Genomic DNA, 22160 nt, shown 5'->3' with positions numbered 1-22160 from the left:
TTCTTTAGCTATCTTCTCAACTCGTCATGCTTCATACGTTCTTACAGCTCAGTAAGTTAATTATATTCTTATCAGATTTATCTTGCAACCAAGCATCTCCAATTATAAACACTATCCATATTACTGGTTGACTGATTACGATAAAATAAACAAGTGTTTTCACAAATTTCTTGTGAAAAAGAATCAACAAACAGACTGCAAAGGCTACCTTTGAATGACTTACATATTCAATATTATCTTAAGCCAAAACACTTCAGACTCAATTTGAAGTTTATTCAAGAAGTGAATTATAAATAAAGGAAGAAGAACAATAGGATCATGGGAAATTAAACAACATGGGATCGTGGGTAGTTCAAGAGTCTTAAAATCTGGGAAACTTAGGTTGACTAAACTGGTGCACAGAAATTACAGAGATCTTTCAAAATATAATTTATAAAATAAAACAATCTTTGTAAACATTTGTTGGTGACAATTTTGTTAGTTGATGTTGTTGGTGTTAACATGAATAGAGAATGAGCATAGCACGAATAGAGAATGAGCATAGCACAAATAGATTCATCATGCTTCGTGTTAAATTATGGTAATTTGACAATGAACCTCACATGGGTTTCGCAATTACCAAATCCCAAGCAGCACATTAACACGCTTTATTCTAAGATATCTGATGTATGACACGACAACTGCCACGGTCACGCTAAGACATATCATTATTAGATAAAGTAATGAGTGTGATAATGTATGGCATGACACTAATGTAGAAAATGCCAGATAGTGGTGGCTATCATAGTTGTATTAATAGTGAGTTATAGCACTAAGGTATAATGAGTACATCCCTGGCAATACAGCATCAGTGTTTAAAGGAGGACATACCTAGCAACACAAATTTAGCCCCACAGTGAAAAGAGCGCACACAACATTCTAAAAACCATAGAGAATATCTCTATGTAAAAACACATGCAATGGAACCATTTAATAGAACCATTAACTTCTATTCTGCAGCAGTAACTATTGAACATCATGTGATCATACCTCATAATATCACAAAAAAGTAACAATGTAAGAATTGTACGGGTAGTATTATAAAATGATGATGTTTATAAATTTCATTAGAGGTATTATAACTTGGTGGTTGTAGAGAACTTATCCCTTTCTAGCCTCCTAAAATTGACAAGACTTGCTTGGAACATACTTTAACAATCTATGTTCATCATAAGCTATAAGACTATGCTGGAGAAATGTTTCTTTTTTCTTTCACTTAATAAATAATCATATAATTATATATATATATTTTTAAATCCAAGAGCAAATTATTGCAAATAATGACAATGCTGTGGGTATCAGTGCCTGGATCTCAATAGAGATACAAAATAATATAAGCAAAAAGCTAAACCAAAACGATAAAGTAAAACAGCCAGAGAAAGTAGCAGAGCTTTCTGGCAACACTAGCCCTTCATATATATATCTTTATCTGGAGGACCGAACTTAAAGCCTGGGCTTAATGCGTCCTCAAACAATTATATTTATTAATTCATCAAATGTTAATATTATATTATGTGAAACAACAAATCAAAAAACAATAAACTTGAAACTATGCTGGAAAAATAGACGCAGGAATATTGAACAACTTACGACTATAGCAGATAAGTAAATAAGACAGGAGTTAATTAATTTAAAAAAATTAATTACTCCGATGCAAATGGTTTCCAGAAAGTGTTTGCACTTCTGTATCAATTGCTCATCGTAACATTCAACTTACAATTTGCGTATAATCCTGATAAAACCTCGAACATGCAATTTTGCCAAAAGATATAAATCAAACGATATCAAATATAGAAATCCCGAGTCGGCTGGACTTTGCAACCGGCTCAATCTGCATGGTTGTCAGCAACAATGTAACAATTGATTTACAGTGTTCTCGGAAAAGCTGACCTGTTACGGCTCAATCAAACCAACGTAAAATGACTTGTGATTATCACCGAGGTCATGTGATCTGATTTTACTCGTAGAAAGTCACATGATCTCAACTTCAGAATGTTAATTCAAGGTGGATTATATATACCTGCCGTAAAATCAGAATTTACATAACAAACGTCACAAGTTCGTAATTACACACAAGGCGAGAAGGAAGAAGTGTACATCGTTGATTAATGATTCTGAAACACTCCAGTACAGAATTTACAATTAAAGAAGCTATAATTATCAACAACATTTATAGCTGTACAATTTGACAACTTAACCGAACTCTGCGTGCTACATAGCATACCTGGAAAACGGGACCTGGACATAAATGCACATGCAATGGTTACAGATGATCTGCAAAAACACATCTAGAATATTCTCTTTATCTTTGATGTGGCCGATTACAGAATTATAAAACAACGTATAAAAAAACAAAACAGGTTTAACATCTTTTATTCAAACCAATTTTATATAGTATTAGTAGAAAATAATGCAATAAACACAAGTAAGTAAGGTTTGTAAAAAAGAAATGAAGTAACGTGCGATTGTTTACTAATTAGTAAGCAAGTAATGTGTTTATGTTGCCACACACACAATTCTACAGTATAACTATCATAATGTCATTTTAGAAAAAAAAGTCTGCTAAGTATGGCTAGACATTCAAAAGTATTTTAAGTCAAATCCGATAGTTATGTCGTGCTTCATTGGCACCCATCACTCTTGCATACAATGATTCAATTATTCAAAACAATGTCGAGATGCAAAATAATAAGGTAATATTTAAAATTTAACATAATAAAAATAATCTACAAAGAAATATTAAAATACTGTATATCTTTCAGGAGGTTATATTTTAAAATATTCTGTCAATTATTAATCTTGCCTAACAACTTTCTAAAATAATTTCTAGACAATGTATTTCAAAACAAATTTGGAAACATCAACAATTAAGAATAAAAACGCAGACTTCCATTGACGCACATGGTCAATCACCATTTGCATAATGGGTCTACACTAGGACTACCTCCTCATCCAATTTATTAATACAGTAGTTCTATGAGCACTCCCATTCATAAAATTCACCCGCTAAACTTATAAGGAAACTCATTTAAAAGAAATATTGGTACCTGAATGTGTTTATGCTAATAAAAAGAATTGTTATCTGTATAATAAAATGATTTATATATTTGTAAAAATCCTGTTACAATAGAGTATCATCTTCAAAAGAACTGTAGGTGTGAACAGATTATTGTCTGCAACAATGGAAAACTTCTAAAACTTTGTTTAGAAAAGTTGAAACTTCCGCAAGAGATGGAAAAGATTTGTTGTCAAAATACCGGGCATAACTTTAGTAAATCTCCAGCACTAAGAGTTAAAAGGAATTGTAAGTGCTGTAGGCTTAAGAAAGAATTTGACTTTTAATAAAATCTGACAGACTACTTGAAAAATGATATTTTATTGTCAAATTCTTCATTACCAATAAATATTTCTGTTGCTTCAAAATCATTAAATTAATATAAAAAGAAAATTTAATTTTACGATTATGTGGAACTCTTTGTAGAGATCTAATATTCATAATCAATTGGAGTTTGTTCTATGTTTGGGTAACTAACAGTATCATATATTTATAATCAGAAAGTGGTCTTTAAAACGGTGTGTGCATAATTTGGTAAGAACAATTCTAAAAGGGGATCTATGGATTTTCATTTTTTATTAAAGGTACTTTTTTATTACATTTACAATATGAATTTTATATATACCATAGTAATAAATTAAATGAATGTTCGAAATAATATTTTTAAGAGTAGACATAAACCGATAATATATTTTAGCTGGCTGTGATCTATTGTTCTCCAAGAAGGTAAGGGTAATTCTGTGGGTATGTCTAACACAACCCAAGAAATATACATTATGTTATCTATTTTGAGAAAACAAAAGAGTGATTGATTTTATTATATGTATAAAAAAGTATTCTATCTTTAGGAAAATGTAACAAAAATGAGATAAAAATCAAGCAATAGCAATCAATGGAAAAAGGATGGCGACAGTCGACCTGTATATAAAACTTCATGACAAAGTGACAAGTGACAATCATACAATCTATTATTTCTAAGCTCACTGGGCTAGCCCCAATTTCACTGGTACACATCGGCTGCTGTTCAATTTGGGCAACATTACTTTAGTAAAAAAAACCATCTCTGTAGGAAATGGCGAGTAAAAAACGATTGTACATAAAGTCCATGATGTAAATTATAAAGTTATGAATTTAGCAGTTTATTACTGGCTACCTATTAATTAAACTGTTTCCCTGTCTCACATTCATTTTCCCCCTTTTTGAACTCATAATCTTAACTAAAAATTTCATAAAATTCTATGGAGTGAGTGCAGAATCTGTTTGGGCTTTAGCCTATTCTCATTCCTGGTTATTTTTACATTGATGACCGAATAAATATTATTATTATTATTACCAAAGTGACTGGCTGTCAACATGATCACCTCATTTTGGTAGCCAGAATATCAAGGATAGGATATATTTATAGGATAATCTAGATATTGGTGAGCCTTCTTTTTCTACTACAACAGAGGTCAGCTAGTAACCCGGATTGGGTGTGCTGACCAATTAATTTTTGTTTGGGATAAAAAACAATTTTTAGTTAAGATTATGAGTTCAAAAAGGGGGAAAATGAATGTGAGACAGGGAAACAGTTTAATGAATAGCACATTTCATAAAATTCTTTCAGACTTTTTTCAATCGGTCAAAACTGATAATCACACGTCAGTCATATGACTTCCTCTATCCTGTTTCCATGGTGATGGCTGAGTAATATTATGCTGAAGGCAGAGCTGTTAATAATTGATTGTGCATAAATGGTTATGTTGAAATTATTAATAAAGCATGCATTTATTTCAACTAGTCTATATTAAAATTGTGTAAATACCAACAGATTCTACAGAACCCTACTGATCTTAATAAAAACACAAATAGTCAGAAATAAGCCCATAACTTTTTGGATAGGCTAACAAGAGAGATTCAACAAAATAAATAGCTTACAATCAGTTCAAATGCACAGCATGTACAATCACACAATGCTCTCTGAAAATCGATGTTACTGTATGCTACGAATACTTTTAGTTATGATACTGTAAGTACTTGGCGTACTTTGACATATAAAAGAAATGTTATAATATTCAATACTGATCTTTAAGAATACATTATAAATATTTATGTTAATGAAAATGATTTCCAAACATTTTTGATGCTTTTATTATTTTTTAAATGTCTATTATAGCATGATTTATGATTGAGCAGGGCCAAAGGTGGTTGTCAATTTGTCATTTATGAAAGCATGAAAACATGGTTGCGAGTTTTTCAGTTTTTGTCAAATTATTAATTTTATCAACAAAACAATGATCCTATAGAACATAATTTCTAGCAGTTACTGGTATCGCATAATACACTTGAAAATGATCATGAACAATATAAACAAGATATATCTGTCTGCAGGCAGATTGGATATATATTTTATAGGCATAGCGAAACTCTAAACTGCCCAACATGATATCATGGGAAAAATAGATTATTGAAGACAGTAATGAAGAAAACTCAACATAACCACATCATATAAATCCAAAACATAGAAAAACTTTAAAATATTTTTTATCCATTAATAATAATATGAATCATTAATAGAAATACTGCATGATTCAGACTAGGCTGAACATTTTGATGTGTACAGGTTAAGGGTATCAGCGTGCCGCTAAAGCAGCACCAATTTCCTTGTTTAATTTGTGACAACCTTGTAGACTGTATAAAAAACTAAAGCATTATTCAGATGCACCTTTATCATCAAAATGTGCCACTGTTGTAAAAATGAAGTTTCCAATAAATTATTATTACTGTATTATATTATGGGTGTATCTTTAAATACAACATAGTGTCTGTATGGCGTAGGCTAGTACTAGCCATAGCCAGAAGGTCGGTGAAAAGAATTGTTTGACAGTCTGGCGGTCAAAGGCTAATGCTTCATAGTTTGGATTGACCATTATAAGATCTACAGTAATTTAATTAATTTAATTTTTTTTTTTTTTTTTTCTAATTTGGAACAACTAGGAGCTATCCTCCATTTTTTTAAAGTGTATAGTTTGTAGTATAGCTTTAAATATGTATATATTTATAATTATTTTCGTTGGTTTTGTTTTGTTTCCTTTCATTATTTTGCTTATTTGTTTAATGTTTTATTTTAGTTCTACCACTAACGACAGTGTGTGCCCCTGATAAAAAAAAGTGAGGATCAACAACAATGTTTAAAATGCTTCTTGTATCTTTTTTTATGGATATTTACTTATAAATTGAAATAACTAAAATTAATTATATTGCCATTATTTTTCACAATTATTTTCAAGTGGTTGGAAAACAATTACTATGGTTTCATTTGTACATATCGATTGATTAAAACCTCTGAGAGCTTTTGGATGTCAATATAATGTAATATTTCAATTTTCATTTAGAAGGACATTGGAAAAAATCAATATATAATAAAAGGTCTCATTAATAGACCAACAAATACATTCTTAGAAGGATACTCTTAAAAAATACTAATATGATTTGTAGAGGGCAGTACAACAAAATGTGTAAATTTTTTTCCCCTTTTTTATAGAGGGCAGCAATATATATTTTATCGATATCACAAGATGTATTTTGAGTATTGCTAATTCATCATCTTCGAAAATCTACAGAGGAAAATTAAGAAGACAGATGGCAGATTTCCACCAGAAAACATTCTTTAGCTGAAACAACAAACAAATCTTATAAAGAGTTTCTTGAACTTTGCAAAATTTACCTCAAATCAATAAATTAATGTCTCTAAAGAAAATTAATATTTACAACAAATTAAAATGATTTATGCAGAACAAAACAGTGAAACGTGAGCTCTAAAATTGCATCTATACTTTTGGTCAATAACAAGTAATTTTTGTTTTTCAACAGCCAACATTTGAAAGAGAAGGCGGCCTTGATCTGGATTTGGTGCATTATTCTGGTGGTGGCTATTTTTGAAAACAACATTTGAAGATTCTACCTACTCAAACGTTTCTTCCTTTGTTTACCTCCTACTACTTCTCAAAATAAAAAACAATAGCAAACAATAAAATAAATTCTAGAAATAATAAACTGAAACGATAAAAATATGAGCAGATTATCATAAAATCTGCCAGTGCATGAGAAAAAGTAAACAACAAAACCTAAACTACAGTAGTATTAGTGTATTACCTTTTCAATTCTCCAAAAAAATACTCTGATAATGTTATTCAGTAGAACATTTTCACACATAATAAAAATACTTATTTATATTTCAAATCTTTTGCTCCTTTTAAAACATTCAGTAAACATGTGCAACAAAAGTGTGAACAAATCGTGCTAGATGATGGAGTTTGAAAGATTGTTCAGAGATACATAAAAGATGATCCTGCAATGGTATGTCCAGCGCAACACCCTGGACCAACGACAAACAATATCAATCCAACGGAATGTATGTAACATATGCTGTATTGCTTTCAATAAATGTGTTATTGTAAAAATCACAGCAACACCTTAGAAACAACGACTGAGCGACAGATAACGCCTGACGTGTCATCTTTTTCAGATTAGCAGAAAAACAAATTAGTAAATAGACTAAGTTTTAGAGTTTGTTCATAAAAACATTCTTACCTTGAATTGCTCTCAGGGGCTTGTTTTTGAGCTCTGAAAAATATATAGAAATTTAGATATTTTTACATTTTGATTACAAAATCATGCATGTTTTACCAAGTTAGTAAAAATTGGTATCTGTTCTGCTGCAAAATTAATGAATACAGATAGTTAACTACTTTTCATTTAATTTGTCCTCTGTACTATTAGTTGAGGAGTTTTTACATGTCGAGAATTGTATATCGATTATATGTACTGTACTCATGGAATATACTAATATGCTTTTCTTATGTTGATAACATTCATCAGTAGTAGGCCTATATTGTTATTCATACATCAACATCACTCCATCCATCAGGATTAACATTCATTTCAACATATCCCACAATACATTATCTCGTTTAATACGCAGCCTATTTCTGTCATTATTCACGTCAACCCGGCCGTATATTACACTGACTGATTCACATGTATCCATGTTAATAAAGCATATTCCCATTCCAGTAAACCTATGGATATCGTAATGAATTTGGATGGGATGCATGATCTGTGCACGCGTGGAATTAGCTCGTAAATCATTAAGACAATGACTCATTGACAGATATAATTCAATGACACTTCCTAAAAGCATGCAGAAGAAGAAATTATTATTCATTTTCTACTTTACTCTTGCATTTTAGATTATAAGAACAATCTCTATTCTCCTATAATATATGTTAGATACTATTACATAATAAATGTTAATAATAAAGGTAAATGAACTGAAAATGGGATATGAAAAAATATTTTAATATTTGATTTCGCCACATCCATAATTAAAAGACATTTTTAAATTATAGAATAGTTACGTAAAAATTTATATAAGGTTACATAGAGTTCACATCAATGAGTTTGAAGATGTTTCAAATTTATGAAGCATTTTATAATAGTATTGTAGTGAGTTTTTTTTTCATATCATGAGTGCATCTTTGACTAAAATTAATTTAAAATTTAAGTCCGTTTTAATAACAGGCCCCTTGTTTTTTGTAAAGTTGTTTTCGTAATTCAGTTTTATACTGCAATGAAATTAAGTTTTGGTTATTTGATGTTTCCTATTAGAATATAAGATACCTTGATGTACAAAATATAGTTCTTGGAATTTAAGATGCCTCAAATTTAAAAAAAGATCCCTTTAAATGTATCATACTGTCAACATGATTAGTGGTTGCGGTGTCCAGTTTCTAATCCCTGGAGATGACTGGTTCAAGTCTGGATAATGTAAACTAATCTACTGCCAAATTACTTGATTTATAACATATATTTAATACATACACATACAAATGGTTTATCTTTTTAATGCGTAAATAATACTAGTTAAGAAGGCAGACCAGATGTCAAAAAAAAAAAAGAGATGTTACGATAAATTAAATTACATTTAATGTACTATTCTTCAACAAAGGAAACAAAAGACTTCTTTGTGAAAAAAATAGCAGAATCTAGCATAATTATTATTGTACAAAAATACCAATTAGACTAACAGTAATGACATTGACAAGGTCAAAGACTTTTTAAATTAAATTAATAATTATGTTTCAGTAGATTTTTGCCGTTTTTAACTTAAAAAAGGTTTTTTTATTTGTACAATTTGGGAATTTACCATATTTGAAAAGAACTACTGGTAATTATCATAAGTATACTTTTTCTTTTCCACCGGACATAATAGTTATAGTACAATCAGTGGAATATACGGGAATGGAAATATGGCTTTTTTTGTAGGGTTAAATTGTGGAATATCATTTATTTATCAACAAAAAATAAGGCTGACATACACAATAATTATATTAAACATTTTCTATAAAATTATTTTCACATTTTTACTCCTTGAAAATATAATATTCACAAACATTATTGTGTAGTGGAATATATAAATATAATATTTTATTGAAAGAGCTTTCATTGGCTATTTATTTTTATTACAGTTTGCATATGTTAAGTTTAAAGCAAATGACTTAAGTATAAAGCAAATGACTTAAATATAAAGCAAATGACTTCAACTTAAATCAAACTATTCAATCAATGTCTGTTTGATTTACATATTTGATTTGTTTAAATAATATTTGACAACTAAATATGACATTTTAAAACCCAGTGCCAGTAGTAAGGAATATTTATGTCAAGCTACACGGAGATATTTAAATTGAAAGTAAAGGCCTCCTGCAGAGATGAGAGAAGATACGACACAAGACTATAATTAGTTTGATCTCATCGCCAGGATCCATATTATCAAAAGATAACCTAGATAGAACATTATAATTTAATTATATGAAAGAAATCTTTATCACAAGTATAGTAATTTTCTAAATTACCTGAAGTCTGTAATGGTTAACATATAGTTAATTAAATAAGATCTACAGAGTGAGAATTATAATTGTGAGCATATTAAACTAATTTTGTAATCGTAGTCATAAATAATTAAGTTTTATATTCATATTTGATAGATAATTTAAATGATGTTTATAGCAAGAGTAATAATTGCTAATTAAGACTAATTAATATTCATGATTTGACAAAACATGGGACCAAGGCCTAGGTCAAAACTGTATTCATATAATCTAATGAAAAAGTTGTAGACCGACGACCAATGAAAGCTCAGGATTTGAGAAGTAGAATACCGAACGAAATAATGAAGTGATATCAAACTAAACTGGCTATTCGAGGCTTACTTTGCGCCCCCAACCATCTAACGACATTAATATTATTCGTTGTGTAACGAACTGGATAATAATAATATAAGAATGGTTTATTTTTGCAAGTTAAATTTGAAACAAGGCTTTACTTTAGGATGGCATTACACTTGGTCACTCTATTAGCAAATACAACGACCATATTTAATGGAACAAACGTGATAGTTAGACAGTAGAGATACTGTCTAATTGATACTTGAAGGCAAACGGCACAGTTGTCAATCACAAGGTAATAGGTTCAAGCTAAAAAGAGGTCAGATGATAAAGCAGATATTCAAAGTTAAATACAATCTGATCAAGACGTATGCTAAATAAAAATAAAATTAAGGTTTGAGGTTCTATAAAATTAATTGATATTCTATAAAATTGTGTGCGCGCAGCTTGGTGCGGTGGTATCAAATTGCGATCTACAAAAAATGTTATATTGGGAAACCCAAAATATTTTATTTTAAGAGCAGCTTATCATTTATAATCAATATCACAAATCTTATTAAAAGTTGCTACTACTAGCATATTAGAAAGTCCCCTTCATATGTCTTGATTACAGTTATAGTTTGATTCAAACATTATGACTATATCTCAAGTTAATATTAATATGACAACATTATTAAGTTTATCCTCGCAGAATTCAGTCATAGTTCAACAACATCATTATTAGGTAACTGAACTAAACACACATGACATGTACAAGCTATATTGTCTGCCAAAGGCGATGCTGCACCCTAATTAATAAGAGCTAGTGATGAGTGACACAGGAGCATACAGATGCACTTTAACACTGATGTATGCATTGGTACTACAGTATCAATATTAGTATGGACATGATACTTTATGATGTAAAACAGCCCACATACTTAACTATTATGATTAGAAATAATAAGTGTACCCCGGGGTGTACCCGTAGATCCATTTATTTTTCAAGAATCTTTAAAGTATAAACCTTTTGGTTACTGCAGAAAAATTTGTTTCTTTTTGAACATCATAATTTGGCAGGCAATAACATTACTTCTCTGCCTTGCAAGTCAGACCACAATTATATGTATAAAAATATCTGAACAAATTTTATATAATATTTAATAATAAAATAATGAAAATAAAATGATATTGCTAAAACCACTTTTTTCTTTAAAAAAAAAAAGAATTTTCCCAAAAGAGGATGCTATTCACACAGTTGTAACAGCTTGCTGGTTTTTGAAAAAAAAAACCGAACTAATGACTTGTGATACACTACACTGAATGTCTACTTCCCTTTTAACGAATAATTAACATCGTTAAATTGGCTCGTTTATCAGTTACTGAGACGATACTGAGCCATGGCATTGTCCCTCTGAGCATTAATGTTAAACGATGTGTATCATTATGGAATAGACTTGGTGTTAATGTTGTACCTCCGATAGAGGTCTCATTAACATAGTTCAAGTAGAATACCAATTGGAAGAATTTCGTCAGGGAACAGCTCAAATATTTAGTATTAATATGATTAAAGGGATGAGCTCAATTAGTTTTGTTAACTTAAAACAGCAGTCGGTAAACAATAAAAGACACTAGTGTTTTAAACACTTTGTAAAGTGAATATCAACACTGCAGGTGTGACTTTAAACAGATTCACATCATATGATAATGTTACTGAAAACCAAAATGCCAGAGTGCTTGTTCTGTAAATACAGTGGGTAGTTGTAGAAAAACAACTTTAATGGATACTACTGCCTCCCTCAAAATTGTAGTAAAAATGTTGTTCCGACACCCTTCAACTATGGCACTTGGTCAAGTTGCCTGAGATGAGATTGGGGAGGACTTATACCTAAAGATCTAGTAGAAAGTATCAGTGTGATTTTTTAAAATTCTAAAATTATTATTAATATTCTTTCTTTCAATTTCATTTTCGTCAAACATTAAAGAAAGATAGAGAACACTCTTCTGAATATTGAACTTCACCAATCAAGATACAGAACCAAGGTCACACAGAATCTAATCCTAACTTAATTCCAAGACCTTCATAATTACAAATTCAGTACTAAAGCCATTAGTGATGCAACGGGTACTCTCAAGAGATGTGGCACTAATGGCCGGAAGTCTACCATTAGAGCAGCTAAATGGTGCCAAAGTAAAGTACATCACCATGATTGTTGTGATGGCTCTACATATTTGAGCTTCATCATATAGACTGTAATTTAGACCATAATCAATGGGTAATTCCATTATGTTGAAGCATGTTCAATGATGACAATGGTTGATGATACTGTAGCAGTAATTAGGTATACTAAATTGAATTGTTCCAGTAATGATATCCTTACTAGCAGTTGATAGTAAAAGCAACACAATTGGTACTATTGAGAGTCAGATGATTGATTACAATAGTGATAATAATGATGAGAATGATGATGACAATCATCAACGTAATCCCAGATTTTGAAATGGGGGTTAGGGGAGGAGGGGACAAAGGACCTAAAAATTGGTGAAATGCTGAACTTTTGCATTAAAATCTCTCTCAATCTGCCAATGATGGCAACGGTGATGAATATGTTGATATAGAATTATGACAATCCTGTTGTGACTATGATGGTGATACTGACGATGAGAATAATGAAATTATGAAATTTGTGATTATGAAAAGAATATATGATTATGATGAGAATGAGAAAATAAATGATGTTAACAAAGGTGCTTTTGGCGATGATGTCAAAGGTTGATGGTACACGATAGTATAGATAATCATGCTAATACTGAAATCATAAACACCATGATAATTAGATGACAACAATGATTGAAGTATAATTTTGAAATAACATTCATTAAAGTTCACTGATTGAAAAAAAAATTCCAAAGGCTGTTTACACAACACTTTTGAATAGTATCTAGTTCATCGTGCTTCTCACAATAGCAAGCCTCATTAGACGACTAAGCTAGCTCATTGAATTCCTAATGAAATTATTCAGGTACGCTTGACCAGCATAAAGCCATGACGATTACGAAGAATTTCACCCGTCTATGGATGTCAAGAAAGACGTCAAATTGATGACCGTGTCATTTTTTACTTCTGTGTCATCCTGTCGTTTGTACTTGTCTACAACTTCCCACCATGAAATTGTAATTTACTTTAATAAATAAGAACAATGATATTAAAATGGTCATTAACCTAAAAACATCATATTAAACTGAAAACAAAGTGTATATTACTTGCTGCAAGATTTGCATGTCATTTAACAAATCCAAGATGAGAAATAAGAAGAGCTTTGGGGAAAACGTGACCTTGGGGACAAACCTAGATTGATAAAACGATTCAAGAAATTTGTAAATTTTTTTTTCCTTTTCAATAATATTTTCTAATAATACATATATGAAATTTAATCCTCTAATTTTACTTTGTATTTCAAATGAAAATACTTTTTCTTCATTTTAAAGCAAGGCATTTTTTAGGCAGGTACCAAAAAATGTTATTAACTAATACTGTACATCCCAGCCTTAGGTCAGTCCACCTTGAGCTTATGCCTAGATCTTATACAATTTATTGCTTAGAAGAAAATTATGTATGAATTCATAATTCATAATACTAGAGTGATTCATGCCATGTAAAACATGAACTATGCTATTAGATGGAGACTGCATGTCAAGGGTCAATTTATGTCAGCTGAATAGGTTTATGTTGAACCAATAATTCAAGATTTACAGACAATGTTTATTACATACTGTGTATTTACATCAATAAACTATGTCTTGGTCTAAAATTCAAATCACGTTTTTATTATGAACTATAAAACGTGAATGTTTATTAACTTCAGATAATAAATCAATAGAACCAGTGTGATATTAAACTCTACTTTGTCAAAAATATAATTTCATTTCATTTCATTTAAGAAAATTGTTAGTTTCACATCCTTAATCAAACTTTTAGAGCTGTATGACTTTTTTTCACTATTACTATTAGCCATTGAAAAAAATAAATCGTATCACAATAGTAAATCAAAGAAATTCCTGGACGTGAAACTAACAATTTCTTTTCTTGTTTAATTTGACCCAACATATATTCATAAATAACGCTAAGTTTATGATATTAAATACTTTTGAATATGTTCTGTTAGATTTCCCTTCTGTAGATATGAAATATTTATAGGTAATATTCTTTTGGAATATCAAAAATAAAAAGGAATTTATGTACATTAATAGAAACTCTTTGTATGTAATAAATTAAATAATACTTTTTTACTATTGTAACTGTTTTTTTGTTTGTTTTGTCATCATTGTTACAACATTAATAAATGTCATTTAAACAATTTTAATTGATGAAATAGAATGACAGAATTCCAATAAAGAGAGAATTTTACTAAAAACAATATAACAACTGTCATATTTCATTATTGAATTGTAAATTTCAAATTATTAAAAGTGTTATAATAATTTATATAATAACACTCTTGTTCAAAACTGTTGACAACCTGCAGTATCTTGTAATTTAACAATATTTACAAGTTCATACCATGTTTACATTGACAGAAGTATTCCATGATGACATTTAATCAGAAGAGCATGAATGTTATGGTACGGATTACCAGCCTGGGGGTTTTACTAATAAACATTCAAGACAAAGATTGATAAATGTTTCTCATTCCAACTAATACTTTATTTTCCATTTCTTGGATATTGCCAACTTGTATGCAAGTTTGAAAATACTTTAAGCAATGAAATGGATTTGAGAAAATGTAGTCAAAAAGGTTTTAAACATTAAAGGCAAGAATGATAAATGTGTAAATGTGCTTTCGATTTAGCAAATTTGCCTAGTGGAAATTCGGCTTAAGAAAAAAAGAAAACATAATGCTATAAAAATAGTATTATTCTCATATATTCATTTATTTCTTTAGATGTCTGGAGAAGAAAATGAACTTCTTCGCTTTTACTAACCAATCAGAAGTGACCTTAGAATTGACCCAGGATTATAAATGGATTCCAAGAAGGTTCTATAGTTATACAACATCCAACGAAGAACATAGCCTCCTCCTCCTGTTCTTGAGAAGTGCTAAAAACCAACAGTGTATATTAAGTTAGAAACTTTGCTAACACCTTATACCCATTCATATAATTTAATTAAAGTTCACTATTTATATAGTACTTGTTACAATCAATAATGTATCGTCTTAAGCACAAGAATTACGGGACAGATGAATGAATTTATTTGGTTTCGCTACATTACGAAAACGGACCCTAAAATGTTGAGAATATATATTCCTCTGGGATATTTCTTCCTTCACAAGAGTGTCTCACAATCAATAGTGCCACCCTCTTTTCCCAGAACCAATGTTACTATAGGGCACACAAGTTCAAATCTTCTTCTAGTTTAAAAAATATTCAAACAGCCTTGCCAATGTTTATTTGGGCCAGTTGAATAGATGAAAACTTTAATGTGGGATTTTGACAATGTCTTGCAAAGTATCTTCACACAAACAACTTTACTAATTTACATCAGTTTATATTGAGACCAAAAGATGAAACAAATACCAAGAATAAAACTGTTAGATTAAAATTATTGAAACTAAAACGATAAAGTTAAAAACACATTACAGTAGGTAGGCCTCCTTCTGTAAGATTCTGACATACTGCACTTGCTCAGTGTTTGCTATGGAAGACTTGGAAAAATCTAGTATGCAACATAAGAATCCAAGAAGCTACAGAAAACCTACTGTACTAAAATCAATATATTATAAGCTAAATGAATATTGATCAAGGGTCAGTGACATTATGGAGGATTTAAACACTGAAGCTAGCCTAAAGCTAACATAAACATCTTAAATTCTATTTCGTAATTCAATACGAGTTAAATTAACGTAAAATTATGCATAGTTAAGTTACATTATATATAACTTGGAATAGAAATGATAATTACAGTGGACAATCATAGACAACTATATTATTCATGGGCAACATAACAATCTTATTGTCCGCTAAAACTTGACGTTTATAATTTTAATTGATAAACCATCTCCTCAAATATACTACTGTTGAAGTTTATTGTATAAAAATTGTTAAATTTAATATAAATAAATTTGAATACTTTTATTCCAATAATAATAATAATAAATATAATAAATTACCTGTGAATTTTATCACCAAAAACTGCCAGAGAACAATTGTCTTTTTCAGAAATTATATCCATAACTTTATAGAAAGTGTTCTTAAGATTTTTTTTATTGTACAAGTCTCTATACTGTAGTATTACCACTCCTACAGAAGTCTTCCCCCACTAGTATTTCTTTCACAATATGGCTACAAACAAAACACTATATTTACTTCCTAACCACATATTTGCCGATGACAAGCACTTGCTTTGTTGGAACATGGAAATTAATGTGTTCAATATTTTACAAAATATTTAAGTACAATAAATTGCACCCATTGTATTTAGTACGTTCAGCCCTAAATAACCTGAATGGCAGTTTGCATTGTGTAGCCTGTGTGTACAGTTAACAACACATATAGCCAACAATATTATGATGATATACCATAGTTTTGTACGTCAACAGGATCTTTTCGTGGTAAAAACATTTAGAGAGCATTTGTAAACAAGAGAAGACGCCCATTTTATTATTTCCCAGCATAACATTGTATTCCTCATTTTCATTTCTGTTAGGTTACAAGGAAAAATTAATTAATTTTTTTTTTATTTATTTTTTTTTTATTTCATACTCATCCAACAGCGAGTAACCCGCCAATTACAGGATGGATAAACTATTTAATAATTTCACAAGACAAACATATACACAAGATGCTCTACATAAACAAAGACTTATTATTAAGTCTTTGGAGTTGTAAATTGTCATGAGAAAAAAACCCTGACATATGACAGGACTTGAACCCAGGACCCTTAGATTGGTAGCCAAGCATCATAACCACCAAGCCACAGCTCCACTCCAAATTTTAATATTTATGTGTTGTTTTCTGCAATAAAATACTACAAAAAAGCTTAAATGACTCATAGCACTTTATAACATTGTCTATTACACCATTCGTACTATCTATTTTTCTAGCATACCCGCTTGTCGTTGCACTCCTAACGTGGTGGTGGTGGGGGTGGGGTTGGTAAATCTCCGAAACTGACAAACTCCTGTTTTTTCAAAATGTTGGTATAGTGATACATTTACTGTAGATATAAAATATATTATTTTTGTATTCTAGGATGTTATTACTATTATAATGACCTTTAACTGTTATTACTAAATTGAAAGTGAAAAGTTATGATTACGAAAGATGATATTCAATCTTAGTTATATTCTGAATTCATAACCAACAATCAATATAATACTGCACATACTAATGTTCAACGTATTCATATTTACATGAATGACATTTTCTTTTAATGTCTAAGGAGTTTTTTTATAATCACATTTTTATCGGACTGACTAATAGAAAGATTAAAGCATTGTACGCGACACTAGATGATGCAATATGCTTGATATGTTGAATAAATAAAAATTGATAATCATACATTATTCGAACATGCATCTATCCTCCACGTCCTCCTTTTTAAAATAATAGTTGACTAAAAGAATTTACCATCAATTTTGTTTCCATTCTTCTCTTTACGCTAATAAAACCATGTTTGGTTGATCCATGAAGGAAATGAAACTTCTGAACACACACAACACAATACTGTACATACACATAATTATGTTTATAATAACACATTACTAATAATATGATTATAGATAAATGTTGTAATTATGATATTATCATAGTGATAGTGATGAGAACTGCAAACAGTTATTGTAGATAGAACAAATTGGAAAATATTAACAATCTTGTTCTTTTAGATTTTAATATAAATTTCACAATTGTTATTTCTTCAACAGGAAACTATAAAATATGAAAGTGATAGTGTGTAATGATTACAGAAGGACTATATTGTTTTATTATGAACAATAGCACAACAGGTGCAAATGATATGAAATATATAATACTAAAGAGATTGTATAAGTTTTAAAATAAGAAAGGTAGGATTTAGAAGAATTAGAAATTAGAAGACTAAGTGAATAAATATAAATGTGAAAATTGGATGCATCACAAAACGATAAAACACACAGGTTGCAGAAAATGAGAAAAACTTACAAATCAATATACCAGGTTGTACGGCTTGCCATGTCGTAATCACAGAGGGCGTCTCTATTGGAATAAAAGGTCAAAGGTTAAATGTTTAAAATTTTCTATACTGTGTATATTAGATAATGTGTATTTTATATAATAAACGCTGTTGACGATTTGAACATTGTCGATGATTCTCCTTTTTGATAATACTTTCTTTGATTATACTTTGATGAGAGAAATCCTGAAAACTTTGAAGGTAAATGATGAAATGTATGAAAGAAAGAGAAAAGAAAAAAGACCAAGCTGAAAAAATCTCCTCAATCTTTACACACAAAGTAAAGCTCCTCTTCAATACATCTATGAACAAGTAATTTTGAAGAATAAATTGTAGGTTTCTTCCACTGAATACCTATATCATGTAGAACTGGCATTCACAATTTCTACTCAATCAGAAAATGAAAAACTTCTTTGCAATTGAGTTGGTAACACATCTTGCTTGATAAATCCATTCCCTCTGCTATTAAACTATAATGAATATAGCAAATCCAACTTACATTATTCACAATCAAAATCAATGTAATACCGCGGTGTTAGAAAGCTACGTTAAAATATTCTCTCTATTAAAACGTTGGATTTCACAATCTTCAGTCAGAAAGAAATCACGAAGGAACAATCACACGATGTAGTATGATCAGTACATAAAATTACAGTCCATATTAATTTTCTCGCAACATTTCATGATAATTTCTGATGCATTCAAATTCTGTATAAATTTAGTGAAGTCAACTTGAGTATACTGAAATCAGCCTCCACTGGCATTTGAATTTAATTACTGATTTGACAAGGGGCTTGGCCTGAGTAAATACACAAGCATATTAACTGAAACTACAGATTCAAATTTTACAGAGTTATGTTGAAATTAGTGTATAAAATAATAAAAAAATAATAATCATGATTAAAACAGAAAGTACTTTAAAAACGCCACAACAAAATATCCAGAAAAAAAAGCGCTTAACTTCCCATTTTCATATTTCAATGGATTTTCTGAATGAACTATTACTTTATATTCATGTTCTGAAATTGGTTCAACTCTAACATAATGGTAATTTCATCTGTAGGATTATATTTTAATTTTAGAAAATCCAATAAAGAAAAAGTAATCTTTCAATGGATTTTAAATCCATGGTTCTTTCGCTATTGTCAGATAAAAATTTAAGATAATTTAAAACTGAAACATTCAGAAGAACATAATCTTGATCTTGTAGTATGGCAAATTATATGAAAAAGTAATTTCTTAAACATAGAAATAATTTGTTTTTCCTTCAATTTCAAATTTGGAAAATTGAACAACAAGCATTCTATTTTCTATTTTCTTCAGCACATATATTTTCAATTGTAAACCAGTCCATTTTTATTTTACTGTTTACTTATTCACAATATTTCTTGAATAAATTTCAACAAAAAATAATTGTTTTCATATTTTCCAATATTTCTTTAAATAATAAAAGTAACATGGAATACAATTTGAAGGGTATTAAGATCTTGCTGTCTATCATCTGGTTTCCATGGTAACCCGTAAGATCTGCTATCCAAAAATGTAAACATGGCAACTGTTAATTATGCAATCCTTCAGAATGTTTCATAAGTTGAGTGTCAGGTCACATAAGTAGCTCCTAGAAATGTATCTCGACCTTTGACATTTTCAACCTCCTCAATAACATAATTGCTAGCAGTAATAAAGAAAGGGTTCACCATAATAAAACAGTTTACATTATGGTACGGTAACTATAAAGTCTTTGCGCTCAGAAGGAAAATAGAGTCTCAACAGCTTATATTTTCAGTGAATTGTTGTCACAACAAGTTTATACTCAAATTATAGGTACGCTACTGGCAATCAAAAAAAGAAGTAGTCTAAAACCAACCAAATTCATAAATCACCCTTTTTGGAAATATAGAAACATTTAGTCTGCAATGCTCTATGAACCAACCAAAATTAGATCAGAAACCTACTTACCCATAAATGGTGATTTACCTAGAAAGAGGACTTTTTTTTTCTTGTTAGTAAAAACAGTTGAGGTAAAAATAATATCAATTTGTTTATTGTCTAGACATCGAAAGTTCAGCACAATTGAAGAAATAATAAACATTGCATTATACTTACTGAAAGAATGAAATGTCTGAAAGTTGATTAAAAAGAATTACCAGGAAATGAATATAGTTATTAACAAATTTAGTAATCAATGCTAAAAGATATTGCAAGGAGAATATTGATGAATGATAATAAAAGAGAATATTCATTAAACATCCAAGAGACAATGGATAGTAATGAAATCCAAAAATATTACATCCACAAGATGGAAATACTGTAGCTTCTTTCTATCTCCTATCGTTGTACACAGTATCATTGTTTACTCGGTATAGTCATATTTACCCTTTCCTGTTTATCATATACTGTTCTTTCTATTTTTCTCTTTACGTTTTTTTTCCAATATTACATCTCTGCATACTTTATATTTCCTTTCCATTTATAGTTGATCTTAATGTTTCTTTCCTTTAATCTTTGTATGCTATGTATCTTTCAATCCTTATATATTCATTATTTCTGTATATCTTCTTCCTTCTTTCCTTACATTCATGTCAGTAGGCCTATCTTCAGTCAGATCACATCTCTACCCAATACTCTACTCTACTCTAATCTTCTCTACTGCATTTCCTTTCTGTTCATCATAGTAAGTATTTTCTATCTTATTCCTTCGTTTTTTCCGACTTGTTCATTCCATCGTGTATAATCAATGTTCTCTCTTTCTGTTTATCCTCTATAAACTCATTTCAAGTATAATGCATCAATGGCTGACCAACTGCAGTATTGAATAACTTTTGGTTTGATTTGAAAAAAAAAACCAGAGTTAATAGAAGTCATACAGAAATACCATAAGGATTGTATATCAGTGAGCAGATACAACAGGAATGTCTTGTGTTGAGCAGGACACACTTTGGACATAAATCATCCAATGTAACAACTGTGTTTTGAATACTGACAGGGTAAAAATAAATGTAATAATATCTTACTTTTTATAAAAAATATACAAGAATGCTTGGGTTAAAATGGAATAAACGAAGTACAAAGTTGAGAATAAAATAGGTTCAGATATTATTTTGTATAAGAATACAAAGCAAACCATGTACTATGGAAGGCAATCACGAATATATTGTATGTTTTTAATTGTATTTTTGGCGGTGATTGCCTTCCATAATGTACATTGTTAGAAATAGACATACACAGGAGAACCATAGGGGACATCTTCAGACCCAACAAAATTATGTCCTCTGATGCAATTACTGAAAATAATGTTAAAATTTAATTTCACAATCAAATATTACCAAAAGAGTTTTTGTTAATTTGTTTTATTCAAAAGTATGTCACCAATACAAAACATGAAGTTGTCAATTATAGAACACATTAGTTTTTATAGCAACAGTATGCTAAAATAATGTTAAATACCAATTTCAGAAATCACAGAGCCATAAATATTTTCATAAAATATGAAACTAGCAAGTGTTGGATTGTGAAGTAATTCTAAAATCAATTTAACGAACGAGAACCGTAGGTGGTTTTGAATAATTAATTTAAATGCCCCTCAACCTGGCCTATTTTTCCTTTATGGTAGCATGATTTGGGTATAATAAATGAAAACTAGATTAATAAATTAATAAAAGAATTA

General features: G+C 29.8%; 1 protein-coding gene across 4 annotated transcripts in view; it reads right to left on the bottom strand.

Moving 5' to 3' along the window:
* LOC140058695 (uncharacterized) overlaps window positions 1–22160 on the bottom strand; it is a 90678-nt gene that overhangs the window by 55218 nt on the left and 13300 nt on the right. For 2 of the 4 annotated variants that reach the window (XM_072104404.1, XM_072104395.1), the window contains exons 2-3: window positions 18463–18516; window positions 7667–7699 (exon numbers count right to left, since the gene is read on the bottom strand). In XM_072104404.1, coding sequence (XP_071960505.1) covers window positions 7667–7699; window positions 18463–18516 — 87 coding nt within the window. The remainder of the gene's footprint in view (window positions 1–7666; window positions 7700–18462; window positions 18517–22160) is intronic. The other 2 variants (XM_072104396.1, XM_072104401.1) reach the window with 1 other exon arrangement.

This window comes from Antedon mediterranea, chromosome 9 (assembly GCF_964355755.1).
Source record: "Antedon mediterranea chromosome 9, ecAntMedi1.1, whole genome shotgun sequence".
Taxonomy (NCBI): Eukaryota; Metazoa; Echinodermata; class Crinoidea; order Comatulida; family Antedonidae; genus Antedon; species Antedon mediterranea.
This window is presented reverse-complemented; position numbering and strand designations above follow the sequence as displayed.